Here is a 13758-nt window from a genome sequence, read left to right as displayed (position 1 = left end):
CATGTTTTATTCATCATTGTGTCCCTGGTGTGGGGCCTGGCATGGGGCAGGTACCAAGGAATGTAGTGGTGATGTAGCTAAAAGAGCTGGGCTCTGGAGATAGCGAGGAAGGTGCCAGTCTCATTCCTTCAGGCATCTGCTAGGTCCCTAGGTGGGCAGCAGGGAAGCTAAACCCAAGGCCCAGCAAAAGTCAGAGTGGGAGGGACCCTCAGAGAGCCTCTAGTTCAATCTGCCCATTCCACAGATGGGAAGAGAAGCAATTTGACCAAGATCACACAAGGGGTCAGCAGCAGAGCCAGAACTCATCCCAAGCCTCCTGTAAGTGTCCCTCCTGGCAGACTGGGCACCAGGCCCATGCCCCCAGACTTGGCAGAGGCATCCCCAGGAAGGCAAGGGGCTCGTCGGGGCCCCAAGACAGATGGCAGGCGGCAGGCACATGCACCTTGTCCTTGGCCCATCCTGTCCCCCTCTCCAGCCCCCAAACTGGGTGGAGCAAGGAGGAGTGGGGACCGGAGGAGCAGGTGAGGGGTACCTCGGTCTCCAGCTGGCGTGGATCCGAAAGAAACTCCGTTTATTACTAAACATCTGGCTGGAAAGTTGAGAACAAGACACAAACAGAGGTTAGTGGGAGGGAGACAGGCAGGCAGAGCATGGGGAGCTGCCAGGATGGGGCCGGCCTCCTGCTGCTGGTGGGAGAGAAGGCCCCCCACCCAAACCATCCTCTAGCCCACATTCCCAGAATGCAGATGTTCTCAAACTTTGCATGAGGATCTCCTGGGGAGCAGGTTAAATATGCAGAATTCTCTGTTCTCCAGTGATTCTCCTTCTTGGGGCCTGGGGAGAGGTCCAGCTATCTGCATTTTCAACAAATACCCCACCAGATGCTTATGCAAGAGGTCAGTGGACCGTGCTTTGAGAAACACAGGATTAGCTCCTCATCACAAAACCCCAAAGAGAGGAGGCGCTGGCCCTGATAATGCCATGCCCCAGGAAGTTGTGCTCCTTGTAGTCTTGGGAATGTGCTCATCCTGGGTCCATCCACAAGCACCACTAAGGGTGTGGCCAATCAGGTGTGTGCATGTGTATGTGTGTGGGGTCCCATCTGGGGCACCCATCCCATGAGTCCCCTACAGCCACGATTAAGGATATGGACATTTGACCTGAGCCTGGTGCCTGACCTCCTAGAACTCACACTTCAGCCCCTTGAGGTCCCTTGGTAGAACGGACACTCCACCACCATTACCACGAGTCCCAGCCACACAGACGCTCCAGGGCAAGACAGGCATAAGGCTGGGACTTAGTGACAGCCAAGCACTCGGCAATAATCTGTTCCTAGGCTTGGGGGGCCTAGAGGCCCAGAGCAGCTGTGAGGGGTGGTACAGGTGCTGGTCTTCAGGCTAATCTCCATTCCCAGAGCAAACTGGAAGCTACAGGGCACCTGGGCTCAGCTGGCAGGGCTGCACCAAAGCCAAAACCTTTGAGTTTCTGCCTAGAGGCCAGGGTTGGATGGGGATGGGGTAACAATGACGGCCCTCAGGCCATGACAGAGACTCCGAGCATGGCTCTTCCAGAGAGGTGCCGGCCTGGCCAGTCATGCTTCCCCTCCCTGCAGCCGCAGATCTGGAAGGCTGGCTCTGCCTCTCCACCCACTCCCTGTTAAGCCCCTCTGACCCCCAATGCCCACCCCCCCAGCCAGCCGGACGTGTCCTCACTGAGAACAGGGAAGAAATGCTGCTCCCAGCAGCCCCTGCACCAAAACCACCTCCTCCCTGTTCCCCAGGCTTTTATGCCCAGAAACCAAGAAAACCAAGAGCTCCTCATCAGCTTAAACATCGCTAATTTTCTGCCCAGGACGCAGAGCCTCAGAGTGACTTGATGACTTTCTCAAGGACACACAGCATCAGGTGGCAGAGGCAATCTCTCACCTCACCTCCTTCTCCTGGCCACTCTTGGCTCACCTCTTCTCCCCTCCCTTGTCTGGGCCGCAGGCTCAGCATCACACCTGAGGCTCCAGGCCCAGATGCCCAGCTGGCTGATGCAGGGATGATATGTGAAGATGAGAGAAAACAAAGAGATGGGTAGAGCACAGGTGAGAAATGAGGGGGGAATCCAATCCTCGACCTCGAAGCTATACCTCCACAGGTGCAGCCACTTTCCCATACTGTGAGTTAAGGGGTTTTCCTTATCCAAATAAGCTTGAAATTCCGCTATCATGAACAATTATGTGTGTTTGGGGGAGGGGGTGTATAGCATTATGATTTCTTTGTTCTTTCAAGGTTCAAAAGCTCCAGGAGAGCCAGGTCAAGGGGAAGAAGACTGCTGGGAGCAGCAAACTGTCCCTCAGTAAGGAAGAAAGGCATTGTGGGAGAATCCCGGGAGGCTCCTCTGGGGTTAGCGAAGCTGTGGACAGGGTTACACAAGACAAGGGCATTAGTCACTGGTTGAGTTTACGTAGGTCCTACAGCGGTTCTTAGTCACAGAGCTCTCTTTCCAGCTGGCGTCTCGTTCCCGAGAGGCGAGTCCAGTGTCAAGCCCTTTCTGGAGGAACCTGCCGGGGGAGGGGTCCCTGCCCTCGCGCCCCAGGACGGTGCCCACGATTACCTGAGCTGTAAGCACCTGTGGCCAGCGGCCTCCTCCTCTCTCCAGCTTCCCGGGAGGGATGGAGGTGCAGGGACGGAAGAGTGAGGGGGGCATGGAAACAGAAAGAAAGACGACACGGGAATGAATGGAGGAGGTGAGGGGAAAGCATGGTGTGGCCAGATCCCCCACTCGCCCAGGGGACTGAAAAGGTGAGTCCAGCCTGGGCCCTCCAGAGAGGCTCTCGGTCTGTACCTGTCAGGCTGTCTGACGACAACTGCCCAGGCCTCATGACAAGGCCTGAGAGTCCCCAGAGCAAGCCCAGACTCCCATGTAGTGGCTGGACGCAAATCCGAGAGGACGAGACAGAGAACGGAAGAGAAAGAGGCGAAGCAAGAGGAGGCGGCGGCCCCAGAGGGCCCCTACCTTTCCCCAGGGCAGAAGGAGGCGCTGCCCGGCCGGTGGCAGGTGGCAACGGGCGGGTAACGGGAGGGCGCTCCGTCGGGTACTGGCGCCCGCCGCACCTCCAGGGGCCGTAGGCCCCCATTGCGGGCCCGTTGCACGTGCTCAAACAAGAGGGCCAGCTCTCTGCAGGAGAGGGTGCCATCAGCGGCGGGCAGGGCCCTGGCACCACCCCCTCACCCAGTGGGCACTGAGCTCCTGAGCTCACGTCCTGCCCAGCCCTGCCTCTCTCCAGGTGCTCAGCTAACCCTCCAGACCAGAGTAGGCAGGGGCGCGCGGTGTGGGAGAGACCAGCCTTCCTCCCTTTTTTTCCTACACTCCGGGAAAGTCCTCAGGGATGCCAAGTGTGGTTGTGCAGGCTGGCACACTCCAGAGCACCTTCACAAGGGGGCAGGTGGGAGCTCAAATGCAGCTTACTCTCCCCATCACGCCGCGTGCCTGGGCATGGAGCTGTGCCTACTCGGAGGTCAGCAGCAGCCCTGAGACCCTCACCCTCCAGATCTGACTCTGGATTTTAGGGGGGAAACTGAGGCTGAAGAGGAACACTTGATAGGGTGGCTAGCCAGCTTCCTTCCCCGGCAGCTCTGGGCTCTTGGAGACCAGATTTGGGGCTGTTTCTTCCTAATTCTCCCGGCATTTCCTGTTTCCATAACCCAATATCCTCCCATCCTTCCCTTTCTGCCTTCCCATTATATAGACGAAGAAACTGAGGTCCAAGGAGCAGGAGACCCAGTGGATCAGAATCTCCAAACAAATTTCTGTCTCTCTTCCAGGATCCAAGACCACCCCATCCCAAAATCTTCCCTCCCCCTCACACACACATCATATTTCTAACAAAGCAGCCCCTGGGCCACTCCCCAAGGCCTGGCCTAGAGTCCTTAGTGCTCCTCCTGGGAAGGGCAGCTTCTTCTAACCTAACTACCCTTCCTGCCTCTGAGGTGGGAGTTTGCCTCTGCCAGGTGGAGAAGCGGGGGAACCAGTGTGATTCTGGGAGCTCCCCTTCCCAGCCCCTTCTCTCCTGCTCCTTCCCTGGGAATCCCCTGGGGCTGGGAGGGAGCAGGGAGGGAGGCAGGCAGGTGTAGGATGAGTGGAATCATGCAACAGCTGCTCTTGGAGAACTAATGTGGCAAAAAAAGGCGCCAGCAGAAGTGCTGAGCACAGCAGCCTGGCCCGCTTTGACGCCGCTTGACGCTCGCCTACCCACGGGACCAGGCCATGCTCCATGGTCTTCATTTCTGCCCAAGGGCCTGCCAGGCACCTAGCCACATAAACCTTGATGATGTATTAATAATCCCCTGCATGGATCCACCCCTGTCCAATCCTACTCCAACCTGGGCCAGTGGGACGTACTCATTTCTGGGCCCTAAGGCTGCTGCCTGGCACAGTAAAAGTAGGTACATATTCATGCACAGGGGTGCTGCGTGGGCCCTTGCACCCAACTCGGGCACACTCATTCTTGCCCATCCCACGCTTTCTCTATCCAGCTGTAATACGCCAGGCTGGCAAGGGCTAACACTGCCCGCAACTCAGACTGAGTGGCTGTGCCACTGTCCTGAGTGGTACCCACTCTGGGTAAGCATGGGGACTACCAGCACTCCCAGACTCAAGCTCAGCCAGAGGGGCAGGGCTTCACCCATGCCCTGTGTCCAGTGTCCGCAGCCTTCCCTGGGCGTAGAGAGTGGAAGAGAGCCCCCGTCCCGCCTTCCCCCTGCATCAGGGCCTACCTGAAGGATGGGAGGATACTGTCGTAGTAGTACCAGGTGGCTGTCAGGTAGGCCCGGTTCCTGTCGGTGGAGTATAGGCGCCATGCAGCCTGGTGGTTTGGGGGAAGGGAAACAGGAGACAAGGCATCAGTGAGGCCTCTCAGTCCCCCACCAGCCCTCTGCCCCTGAGATAACCCAGGCCCTGGGCCCGCTGAAGGGTTCTCAGAACCAGAAGCCAGTTCCAGTTCCATAGCCACCAGCAGGGCTGGACAAAGAAATGGTAGCCTAGAGAGAATGACTTCCCCAAGGCCCTGAGGGGGCTTGGTGTACAGCAGGTAAGAGCTGGGGTTTTGTCATCGCGCAGACGTGGGTGTCCAATCCCAGCTGTGCCCCTTATGGGTGTAGGAAAATCAAGTAAAGCTGCAGAGCCTCACTTACCTCATCTGTAAAATGGATGTAATACTACTTATATAACTGGGTGTTGGGAGGAGTAAATGGGTGAATGTATGCAAAATGCCAATTGTAATACCTGGCACATAGTTGGCACTTAATGCCAATTTCCCGTTGAACCCCCCTGTTATCTCCCTTACTACGACTGATAGCTATCTATTCATTTTGTATTTGGTTAATGTCTTTCTCTCCTCCTAGACTGTATTTTGGTTACCACTGCATCCTCTGGCACATGGTAAGTATTCTGCAAATGTTCAAGGAATGAATGCTGACTGAGTGAAATCATTATTACTAATAATAACCCCACCCCAACTTTCCCAGCTGCCTGTCACTGCCCATGGTTTGAAGAGGGGAAGAGAGAGCATCACCTCCCTCAGCATTCACGGACTTGCAGGGCTTCCTTGCAGCAGGAAGGATGAGGGTCAGCCAAGAGGAGGGTCTGTTTCCTTCCTTGCCGGTAAGAAGGGCCAGGGAGGGACTGTGAGTGGGGCAATCAGTGAGGGCAGGGAGGCATGGAAGCTGTTAGGCATGACAAAGTAGAACGGTCCCCGGATGCCCCCCTTTTTTTGGGTGCCTCTTGTCCTTAAGGGACTGCCCACTGATGAACTCACCAGCCGGGCACCCTCCCAGGACAGGAATATTTTTACTTCCTGCTTGCCTAGGTCCCTGGCTTAGGCTGGGGAGCAGCTGCCAGACTGTCTCATTAATTATGGGCACCACAATACCAGCTGTCTCTCGGTATGGACAGCGCCAGCTGCCTGCCCCTACAATGCCCCTCCAAAGGCCAGCTCCCAGGGGACAGTGGCCATTGTGCCCCAGGGGATGCTGAAAAGTAAAGGCTGGGCTGGTGGCTGGAGATAGCAGGGATGGAGAGCAGAATTCCACCCAGGGGAGGGGAGATAAGGAGGGGTTGAGTCAGACTTAGGTTGGGGGTCAGAGGGTAGCACATGGAGAGCATGCTGATGTGGGCTGTACCAACATTCCCTGAACTATTTCCTGCAGGAGTGTCTCTTGCACACACATCTGACCAGGGAGAAGCCAGGCTGAGTCACAGAGTCACACAAATCAGAACCCTCCTCTCAGCCCGTGCCCTGTCTGAATGCCTCACAGCACAGTGCGGGAAACTGAGACCACACACTACTGGTTTTTACCCTACCCTTCTGGCTGCAGCTTCTCTGTCTCTTTGGTTGGCTCAACTTTGCCTGCCCAGCCATTGAAATGTTGAGGCTTCGAAAAGCCCAGTTCTGAACCATCTTCTCTGTTCCCTCTTTGCTCTCTCCACCAGGTGAGCTCATCCATGCCCGGGGCTTTGGTGCCGTCTACATGCAATGGTTCTACATCTTGTCTGCTCAGCCCATTTCTCTCCTCTCAGCCGCACACCTGCACATCCAGTTGCCTGCTCAACATCGCCACCCAGGGGCTCAGCAAACCCTCAGACTCCACATGCTCTAGCCAAACTCACATTCTTCATGCCCCAAATCTGGTCTCCTCCAGTGAGCAGGGCCATCAGCCACCCAGTTGGGCAAGCCTGGAAGTCACCCCACCTGGAAGTCACCCCGACTTCTCTCTCACTCTCACTCCTGATGTCACTAATTTCACCTCCGAAATTTGCAGCATCTGCCCATTTTTTTCCATCTCACCTGTTGCAAACCTAGCTCACTTCACCCAGCATCCTGCCTCACCCAGACTGTTGCCAGTCTCTTTTCTGGTCTCCCACACATACCCTCCAATTTATTCACCACTTTTCAAAACACAGATCTGATCATGTCACCCACTCCCCTCCTTCAGACCTGTCCATGTTGCTCTTAGAAAAAGTTAAACTCCTCCCTGTGGTCCCTAGGTCTGGGCCTGGCCCACCGATCCACTATCCACTCTTCCTTCAGCTTTCTGTTCCGGCCCTGCTAGCTTCCTTCAAGTTCATCAGACACACCAGGACCTTTGCATACGCTGTTCCCTTACCTTTCACTTCTTCACCTAATTAATACCTATCCATCAGCCAGCTCTCAGCTCAAGTGTCATTTTCCCAGGGTAGTCTTCCCTGAAGCCTCCTTCAAGGTTCCCTGTTAAAAGCTCTTCAGAGAACCATTTCTTTCAAGGCACTGATCTCAGTTTGTAGTTACAACATTCATTTGTGTGGGTGCTTGTAGAATGAATTAATGAATGAAGGTGTTAAGAGTGGGACAAGCTTACTGATGGCTGCACACCTGACAGGTATCTCTCCCAAGGACCCAGGGCCTCTTGGCCAGGCTGCATTCCACTTCAGGCAATGTGGACCGGAGTCGGCCAGTGGGGCAGCTCTGGCTAATCCTAAACTAGGCATTTGGTACAGAGGGACATTTTCAACAATCTGAGTCAGCATCCCAGCTCTGTTCCTGACTTGGCATGTGACCCAGAAAAGTCACATCTCCACTCTGAGCTTCAAAGTGGAGTCACAGTTGTGAAGCTGGGACACAAGAGTCAGCATACAGTGTTGACACGCCAATTCAGTTCAGGGGCTTCCTAGGCATTCTGTACCTGAATGAGGTTGGCTGCTGGCATCCTCCGCTTCTCGAAGTGCTTCTGCCGGTGCTGCTCCTGCACCTTCAGGGCAAAACCGGAGCCGAGGATGCCCTAGGGGGACAGGCATGGTTGGGGGAATGTGGCAGTGGGAACAACAAAAGGCAGTCTCTGCCCCTCTGAGATGCTCCCCCACCGCTAACGTGGGATAGGGGCTTAGCAGGCTCTGCCCCCGGCCCCGCTTCCCCAGGCTGGGCAATCCTAGGCAGAGAGGGACTCACGGCAGGCAAGGCAAAGAAGGAGATGCCTAGTAAGGCGAAGCCGGCAGCCAGAACCCTGCCCAGCCACGTGTGAGGCGTCTTGTCACCATAGCCAATGGTTGTCAGTGTAATCTGGGAACACAAATGGGTTACCCACAGGGTCGGTCACAGTGGCCACCCACACGAACTTGCTGGGGGCACAGACAGATGGGAGCCTGATCATGAGGGAAGGGGCTCTCACGGTTGCCCACAAGGACTTGTCATGGGGACTGGTTAGGGGTGCAGACAAATCCCCCTCCCCCCAGCCCTATGCAGGGATACAGGTCACAGGGGCTTGACATCTGGGACAAGATGGGGCACACTGGGGAGCTAGCATACAGGCTGGTCATAGGGGTCCCGCCCACCGCAGGCAGGTCAGGGGCAGTCCAGCTCAAGCCTGAGTCACAGGCCACAGTGGTCAGGACAGTCCTAACGAGCAGGGAAGCCTCCCCCAGACCCTCACCTACCGTTCCCCACCACAGCGAGTCCGCGTAGGAGGAGAAGTCGGAGTTGGCGTCCTTCTCGGCCAGATAGACGAGGAAGGAGGCGAAGATGAGCACCAGGAACCCAATGTACCAGGCGGTGATCAGCTCCTGCGGGGGCAGCCGCGGGTGAGGCCTCAGGCAGACCGGGCAGAAGGGCACGAGGAGGTGGGAGAGGCGGGGAGATCGGAGGCCCCCAGAATAGCCAATGAAAGGTGCTGGGGTAGGGGGGCAAAAGTACCCCACCCCTTCGTAGTTCCCTGGAGCCTGTTCTACCCGCCTTCCTCATCTCCTCCCTCCAGGGAGACCTGCCCCCCCTTCCTCAAAACCCCCAGGCCCTCTCCAAGCCGCAGGGCACGCCCTGACCCGCCCTGACCCTCCAGGCTCCACGCGCAGATCTCCGCCCCAGACCCACCTTGCCCGGTCCCCCAAGCCCCACTTTCAAGCTCAGATCCGGCCCCACATCTAGCCCCGCCCCCATCCTACCCTCAGGCCCAGCCCCGGTTCCCCACTTTGCTGTGGACGCAGACCCTCCAGCCCAGAAGTTGCTAAGCAAGACCTCCCCCCCAGCCCCGCCTCCCGGCCCCGCCTCGGCCCCCGCCTGGCCCGGCCCCTCGGACAGCAGGCCTCGACCGCCAGGCCGCGACCCCTCCGCCCCCCCCGCGGGCCCCGCCCCCCGCGCCCCGTCCCCCCCCCACCTTGCTGTGCGCGTAGACCACGGAGCCCAGCAGCTTCCAGGTGCCCCCGCGGCGGTCCATGCGCACCATGCGCAGGATCTGCAGGAAGCGCATGCTGCGCAGCGCCGACGTGGCAAAGATGTTGCCCTGCGTGCCCGCGGCGATGACGGCCACCGAGGCCACGAACACGATGAAGTCTGCAGGGGCGGGAGGGCGAGGTCACCGCCGGCGCCAGCGCACCAGCCCGCCCGAGTCAGAAACCCGAGGTCCGGGGTTCCTGGGGTGGAGGGGCCTTGGGGGGGGGGCGAGGGGGGCGTTGAGTCTGTGCCCGCAGCCAGGGTCCGGGTCAGATATGGGGTCAGGATGTCAACCCTGGGGCTTGGGGTCAAGGGTCAGGCCAGATATGGGGTCAGGATGTCAACCCTGGGGCTTGGGGTCAAGGGTCAGGCCAGATATGGGGTCAGGATGTCAACCCTGGGGCTGGGGGTCAAGGGTCAGGCCAGATATGGGGTCAGGATGTCAACCCTGGGGCTCGGGGTCAAGGGTCAGGCCCAGGGGCTGGGGCAGCCTTATTACCGATGACACAGAAGGGCTTCCTGGCAAAGCGGAAGCGGCCCTGCCATCCTCGGTAGCGGCAGCAGCAGCCCGCAGACCAGACGCGGATGATGTACTCCAGGCCGAACACCACGATCATCACAAATTCCTGTGGGGCCCGGGGCCTGAGTTCTCCCCAGTCTCCAACCCCGAAACAGCCTCGAGTGCCTGGGTTAGGGGTCCTAGGCTTCCTCAGACCACCTCTCCTGGAGGTCCCTACACCTGGGTGAACCTGAGGAGGGTTCTCAAGGGCAGGTGGCCCCTTCCAAAGACGCGGAAAGTCCAAGTCTGCCCTCGCTTCTGTTCCCATGAGCTATCTGGGTTTTCCTCCTCACTCTACCCTTCCCCTCCCAGCCATCCCAGACTCTCTACAGCAGACTAAGTGACACAAAGTGTAGCTGTCCGTCAGCTGTCCCCCTCCAAGATGCTTCCGTTTGCGGGGGGAAACGAACATCTCACTAGGGGTGGGGTTAGCAGTTTGGGTCCTGAGAAGGAGTGGGACCTGGCCTCCCACTCCTTATGATGGGTCTCTCTGCCCATCATAAGCCCTGGCATAGAGGCAGGCGGTCCCCCAACACCTGCTATAAAGCAGGAGATGAATCCCAGAGATGGGCAGCCACCAGCTCAGGGAACAGAGCACAGCAAGCCACTCTGAGCCATGGTGTAAGAAGCCTCTCACCAACCTTCACCCGAACCCAGAGATGCTACCTCACACAGCCTCCCTCAGACGGGCCTCCGGCACTCACCAAGATGAGGAGACACTCATTGGCAAGTTCCTGGTGCTCCTGGATAGTGGACAGCACGGACAACACCAGGCAGGTGAACACCAGCAAAAATCTGCAATTGAAGCACGAAGGGGAGGGTTAGACTGCTGGATGGACAAGACAGCCACGGAGCCTCAGCAGGGGTCTGTAGAGTCAGAGGAGGAGGGAAGCATTATTTGAGAAGAGTTATCTGAAAAGCAGATAAAAGAATCAGAATCAGAGTTCCCTGGAACTGTGGTTCTATGCTGAACACCAAAGGGAGAAGCTCTAAGCTCGGGGCTACTGAGCTCACAGGCTGCAGTTTAGAGAGGTGGTCCCTCAGCTTTGAGTGGTAGGCTGATTTGGGCTGGCAGTGGGAACAGACTGGCCCAGGGTCCCGCAGTCAGGAGCACCTCCAGGCTCAGTCACTCACGAGCGTGGCCTCAGCCCCTGGCTCAGATTCAAGGCTGTCTTGAGAGAAGTGCTCCAGAGATGTGGGGGGCAGGGAAGGTCAGCAGGTGAGGGAAGGAGGGACCCCCATTCCCTATGATCCCTGAAGTGGCAGAAGCATGGCTTCATCTACAGAATGGGGTCAATTTGGGTGCTTAAGAAATTAAATAATGAGACAGCCATGGAAGGAAAGGGAACCAGGCAGGATAGGTAGGGAGAGAGGGATTCAGAGTGCAGAGGGGAAGGGGGTGTGAAGGAGGAACCAGGAGGCAGAGAGCCATGAGGTGGAGGCCTGGAACCCTGAAGGCAGCGGGAAGCAACTGAGTGACCCAGAGCCAGATGTTTAGACAAGGAAGGAACTTTAGAACCCAACTTTTCCACCACTTCCCTCAACCCCAATTGCATACATAAGGAAACTGAAGCCCAGAGAGCAAAAGGCATTGCCAAAGGTGGCTCAGTGTGTCCAGGATGAGATTAGAGTCAAGGTTCCTAACTTTCCAGTGGATGGGCAGAAGGAAAAGGGCACAAGGACAGAAGCTGGTGGCCTCGGAAGGATGTGAGTTTGTGAGGGAGGCAGGATGAGAGGTTCAGCTGCAGATGCAGCAAAAGGGAATGTGTCTGGACTCCTGGAAGCGCATCTCTTTGGGATGGCGGCAGGGGAGGGGGGTGCTGGACATGCACGTGCCCTGGAAGAGACACCTGAGGGAATGGACTTCTCTGGGAACACATCCCTTGTGGACTGACCCACACAGCCTTCCCCAAATGTCCCCAGAGTCTCCCCACCTAAGACTGCTGAGGCTGCATTCTACCTAAAACCTCACGGTGGTAGCCTACTGAGACTGCTCACCCTTCCCCCAGACAATACTCCCTGCTCCGAGGAGCCCTCTGGGATGCCTGCCCCCTGCTGTCTCCTCCCAATGCTGGTCTCCCTGTATGTGGCCCAAGTCACTTTCTACAAGGCTTTATTTGTGTTCATGTTTCATGGTGATAGGGGCATGGGTTGGGAGTCAGAGACCTGGGTGCGAATTCCAGGCCTGCTATGTGTGTGTCCCTGGGAAAGCCACCTACTTTCCCTGAGAAAGTCTCCTCATCTGTAAAGCAGGGCCAGACAAGATGAAAAACATGGAAAGGGTAAGGCTCCACCCTGACCCACTTATACCTCCTTGGACAGGGAGGGGCTCCTGGCCCACTTGGAGGACAGGTAAAGGGCTGCGTCCCAGCACATGCCCCTCGGTGAAGGGGTAGGTGGCAGATGCCAGTAAAGAGTTTTGAATGAATGAGGGAGAAGGAGACCTACTTGGCCAATTCCAGACAAGAGCTAAGTCAGCAAAGACATAAGGCACGGGGGGGGGGGGGGGGGCCACCAGCTCCTCCTGTTCAATAATTAACCTCAGCAAAGGCCGCGGCCACATCCACTGGGGATAGGGGCTGTTGCTGACACAGGGCTCAAGGATGGAGGGCCCTCTCTGAGGTCATCTCATCCAGCCCCTTCCTCTGGGAAGGGCTGCAGCAAATCTTGATGGATATTTACCCCAATGCTGGACAGTGATCCTTCAGTCCCACTGCTCAGTCACACTAGGGGCCGCCTACTGGGTGTTTGAAAAAATTTGTTTTCTCAACATTTTTCTTTCCATGCCAATAGTTACACATATATAAATGTCCACTTCACAATAGGTTAAGTGAAAAAAAGGAGATTATAAAACCTTAAGGGCAATGTGATCTCAATTTTTCTTAATGTTTTTATTGATTTTAGAAAGAGAAGAAGGAGAGGGAAATAGAAACATTGATAGGCTCCCACCTGCATGCCCCTTACTGGGGACTGAGCCCACATCTCCAGTAGGTGCCCTGACCCGGAATTGAGCTGGTGACCTCTTGGTGCGTGGGAGGAGGGGGGAGGAGGGGGGAGAAGGAGGAGGGGGGGAGGAAGAAACATGCGCAATCACAAACTAATAAATGTTAAAACACATTGCCTTAAAAATACTAATACGGGGGTGGAAACCACTGTCAGTCCTGATGCCACCCCTTTACACAACAGCCTTAGCTATTAAGCAGAGGTGGGAGTGTGGCAGCCTCTCCCCAGAGTCCAGCCCCCACGTCCAACGTCTCTCCTTAGATGTCCAGTGGCCTCTCAAACCAAATGTGTCCAAAAACACACTCTCAATTTGCCCTCAAATCTTGCTCCTCTCTAGCCTTCCCATCTCAGTAATAGCACCACCCAGGGCCTCGGGGTGAATGTCTGAGTTCAGCCTAGACTCTCCTTTCCCTCCCCCTCCACATCCCATCCTTCAGAAATTTCTGTTGGCTCTACCTTCAGAATAAATCCCTAGACAGATCACAGCTCGCCCTCCTGATTCAGTCACCACCTTCTGGCCCTGACTGGTCTCCCTGCCTCCATGCTGGCCCTATTGTCACCCACTCTATTCAAAGCAGCCAGAGTGATCCTGGAGTGCAAAATCAGAAGCCACCATTCTCCTCAAAACTCTCCACTGACCTCCCGTCACACTTAGAGGGTCAAGTCCAATCCCTCAGCATGCCCAGCAAGGCTCTCTGAGATCCAGCCCCCACCCCCACCTCTTGAACTTGATCTCCCCTCTCAACGCTGGATCACTGGGCTCTAGCATCTGCTGTCCTTGCCCTTCCTGGAACACATCAAACATAGTTCCACTTCCAGGCTTTGCACTTTGCTGTTTTCTCTGCCTATTTATTGCTCCCTTACTCATCCAGCTCCCTGTTCAAACATCACTTCCTTGGAGTCCCCAACCACCCCCTCTCCAAAATAGCAGCCCATTTGCACTCCCTCTCTCCTTACCCTGCTTTATTTATTT

The 13758-nt window shown here is 56.5% G+C and overlaps 1 protein-coding gene across 2 annotated transcripts in view; it reads right to left on the bottom strand.

Annotated features, from left to right (window-relative positions):
- KCNQ4 (potassium voltage-gated channel subfamily Q member 4) overlaps nt 1-13758 on the bottom strand; it is a 52349-nt gene that overhangs the window by 10979 nt on the left and 27612 nt on the right. The window contains exons 2-9 of one of the 2 annotated variants that reach the window (XM_087820840.1): nt 10487-10577; nt 9723-9849; nt 9168-9343; nt 8455-8580; nt 7970-8080; nt 7707-7802; nt 4764-4852; nt 3004-3165 (exon numbers count right to left, since the gene is read on the bottom strand). In XM_087820840.1, the coding sequence (XP_087676966.1) occupies nt 3004-3165; nt 4764-4852; nt 7707-7802; nt 7970-8080; nt 8455-8580; nt 9168-9343; nt 9723-9849; nt 10487-10577 (978 nt within the window). The remainder of the gene's footprint in view (nt 1-3003; nt 3166-4763; nt 4853-7706; nt 7803-7969; nt 8081-8454; nt 8581-9167; nt 9344-9722; nt 9850-10486; nt 10578-13758) is intronic. The other variant, XM_087820841.1, reaches the window with a different exon arrangement.

Source organism: Miniopterus natalensis, chromosome 9 (genome assembly GCF_054644295.1).
Source record: "Miniopterus natalensis isolate mMinNat1 chromosome 9, mMinNat1.hap1, whole genome shotgun sequence".
NCBI classification, from domain to species: domain Eukaryota; kingdom Metazoa; phylum Chordata; class Mammalia; order Chiroptera; family Miniopteridae; genus Miniopterus; species Miniopterus natalensis.
This window is presented reverse-complemented; position numbering and strand designations above follow the sequence as displayed.